Source organism: Penaeus vannamei, chromosome 11, assembly GCF_042767895.1.
Source record: "Penaeus vannamei isolate JL-2024 chromosome 11, ASM4276789v1, whole genome shotgun sequence".
Lineage (NCBI taxonomy): Eukaryota > Metazoa > Arthropoda > Malacostraca > Decapoda > Penaeidae > Penaeus > Penaeus vannamei.
The window spans coordinates 6,518,728-6,520,930 of record NC_091559.1 but is presented as its reverse complement, the minus strand read 5'-3'; the positions used below and the strand labels follow the sequence as shown (position 1 = coordinate 6,520,930).

The 2,203-nt window shown below is 42.8% G+C and overlaps 1 protein-coding gene across 1 annotated transcript in view; it reads left to right on the top strand.

Moving 5' to 3' along the window:
- LOC113825571 (facilitated trehalose transporter Tret1) overlaps positions 1-1,765 on the top strand; it is a 27,309-nt gene extending 25,544 nt beyond the window's left edge. The window contains exon 6 of the mRNA XM_070126940.1: positions 826-1,765. Coding sequence (XP_069983041.1) covers positions 826-1,515 — 690 coding nt within the window. The 3' untranslated portion in view covers positions 1,516-1,765. The remainder of the gene's footprint in view (positions 1-825) is intronic.
- Positions 1,766-2,203: the final 438 nt, after the last annotated feature.

Here is a 2,203-nt window from a genome sequence, read left to right as displayed (position 1 = left end):
CATTATTATTATTATCATCATTATTGTTATCTTTACTATAAACATCATCAATCATATCATTATTGTTATCATCATCATTATTGTTATCATTATTGTTATCATCATCATCATTGTTATCATTAGTATCATTATTGTTATCATCATCATCATTGTTTTCATCATTATTATCATCATTTTTGTTTTCATCATTATTGTTATCATCATCATTTTTGTTATCATCACCATTATTGTTATTATCATCATCATTGTTATCATTATATTTATCATCATTATTGTTATCATCATTATTGTTATCATCATCATTATTGTTATCATTATTGTTATCATCATTGTTATCATTATAATCATCATCATTATCGTTATTATCATTATTATCATCATCATTATTGTTATCATCATCATTATTGTTATCATCATCATTATTGTTATCATCATCATTATCATCATTATTATTGTTATCATAATCATCATTGTTATCATCATTACTGTTATCATCATCATTATTGTTATCATCATCATTATTGTTATCATCATTATTGTTATTATCATCATTATTGTCATTATCATCATTATTGTTATCCTCATCATCATTATTATTGTTATTATCATCATCATTGTTATCATCATCATCATCATTGTTATCTTCATTATTATTATCATCATCATTGTTATTATCATCATTATTATCATCATTATTATCATAATCATTATTATTATCATCATCATTAGTATCATCATTGTTATCACCATCATTATTATCATCATTGTTATCACCATCACTGCACCGCTGCCATTACCATCGATAACCCTCAACTGCCGCCGCAGCTGCAGCAGTTCGCGCACCCTCACCACCACCGGCCCGTGCTCCTCCTGGCCGTCGTGTTCACCCTCAGGGAGCTCGGCGGCCAGTACGTGGTGTTCTCGTACACGGTGTACCTGTTCCGTGAGGCGGGCGTGCACCTCGACGCCTTCCTCTGCACGATCTTGGTGGGCGTGATGCGCGTCGTGTTCACGTCCCTGGGCTGCGTCGTCGTGGACCGCGTGGGGCGGCGGCCGCTCGTCATCGCGACGGTCCTGGTGTGCGGCGCGGCGCAGGCCCTCGGCGCCCTGTTCCTCCTGCTGGACGTCCCCGGGGCCTCGTGGGTGCCCCTGGCCGCCGTCCTGCTCTTCGTGTCGTCCTACGGCTTCGGCCTCGGCCCCATCCCGTGGGCGCTGCTGGGGGAGCTCCTGCCGACGCCCGTCCGCTTCATCGGGAGCTCCGTCTGCACCTTCAGCTTCTGCCTGACGCAGTTCGTGGTCAGCTACCTGTTCCCGCTGCTGATGGCGCACGCGGGCGTCGGGGTGGCCTTCCTGGTCTTCGCTGCGGCCCACGGCGTGCTCGGGCTCGTCCTCTGGGCCTTCCTGCCCGAGACGCGAGGCCGGACCCTCAGCGACCTCCAGGACTGCTTCTCCCCCGCCAGGAAGGCCACGGAGCAGGTGCAGCTGCAACACTACAAGAAGGCAGTCGACAGTTGATCATTTCTCGTAATAATTTCCATACGTGGGTTTGTGAGAAATTGCCGTAAGATGTTTATTTAACAGATTAGTTGTTTTTTTCAAAACAAGCCTTCGTGGTTTATGCATTTGTGACTTCCTTCCCGAAAACTGTTGAATGTTAACAGCTGATGCGATACAATGGATATCTTGTAGAAATACAGTTTCAACGCCTGATTTACCTCAAGAAAAATCAGGCTGTAACCAAGCGATCATAAAACAAACAAGAAAATCAAGATAGTTTTCTTTTCCCTTGCCTAGAGTGTTCGAAAAACTCGCCAATCCTCTATCAAATTCCGATGATTGTGTGTGTGTGTCTGTATGCGTGTGCGTGTGTATCTATATGTGTGTGCAAGGGTGTGTGTGTGTGTGTGTGTGTATGCGTATATATGCATGTGCGTGTGTATATTTATGTGTGTGAGCAAGGGTGTGTGTATGTGTGTGTATGCGTATATATGCGTGTGCGTGTATCTGTATGTGTGTGAGCAAGGGTGTGTGTGTGTGTGTGTGTGTGCGCGAATGTCTGTGTCTACACGTGTGTATGTGTATGTGTGTGTTTGTGCATGTGTGAATGATAATTAAACACATATAGCTTAAAAGGGTTTAAACATGGGTCTTGGATGAAATACATAAATATGTATATGGGAATATGGCAGAACAGGAACACAAG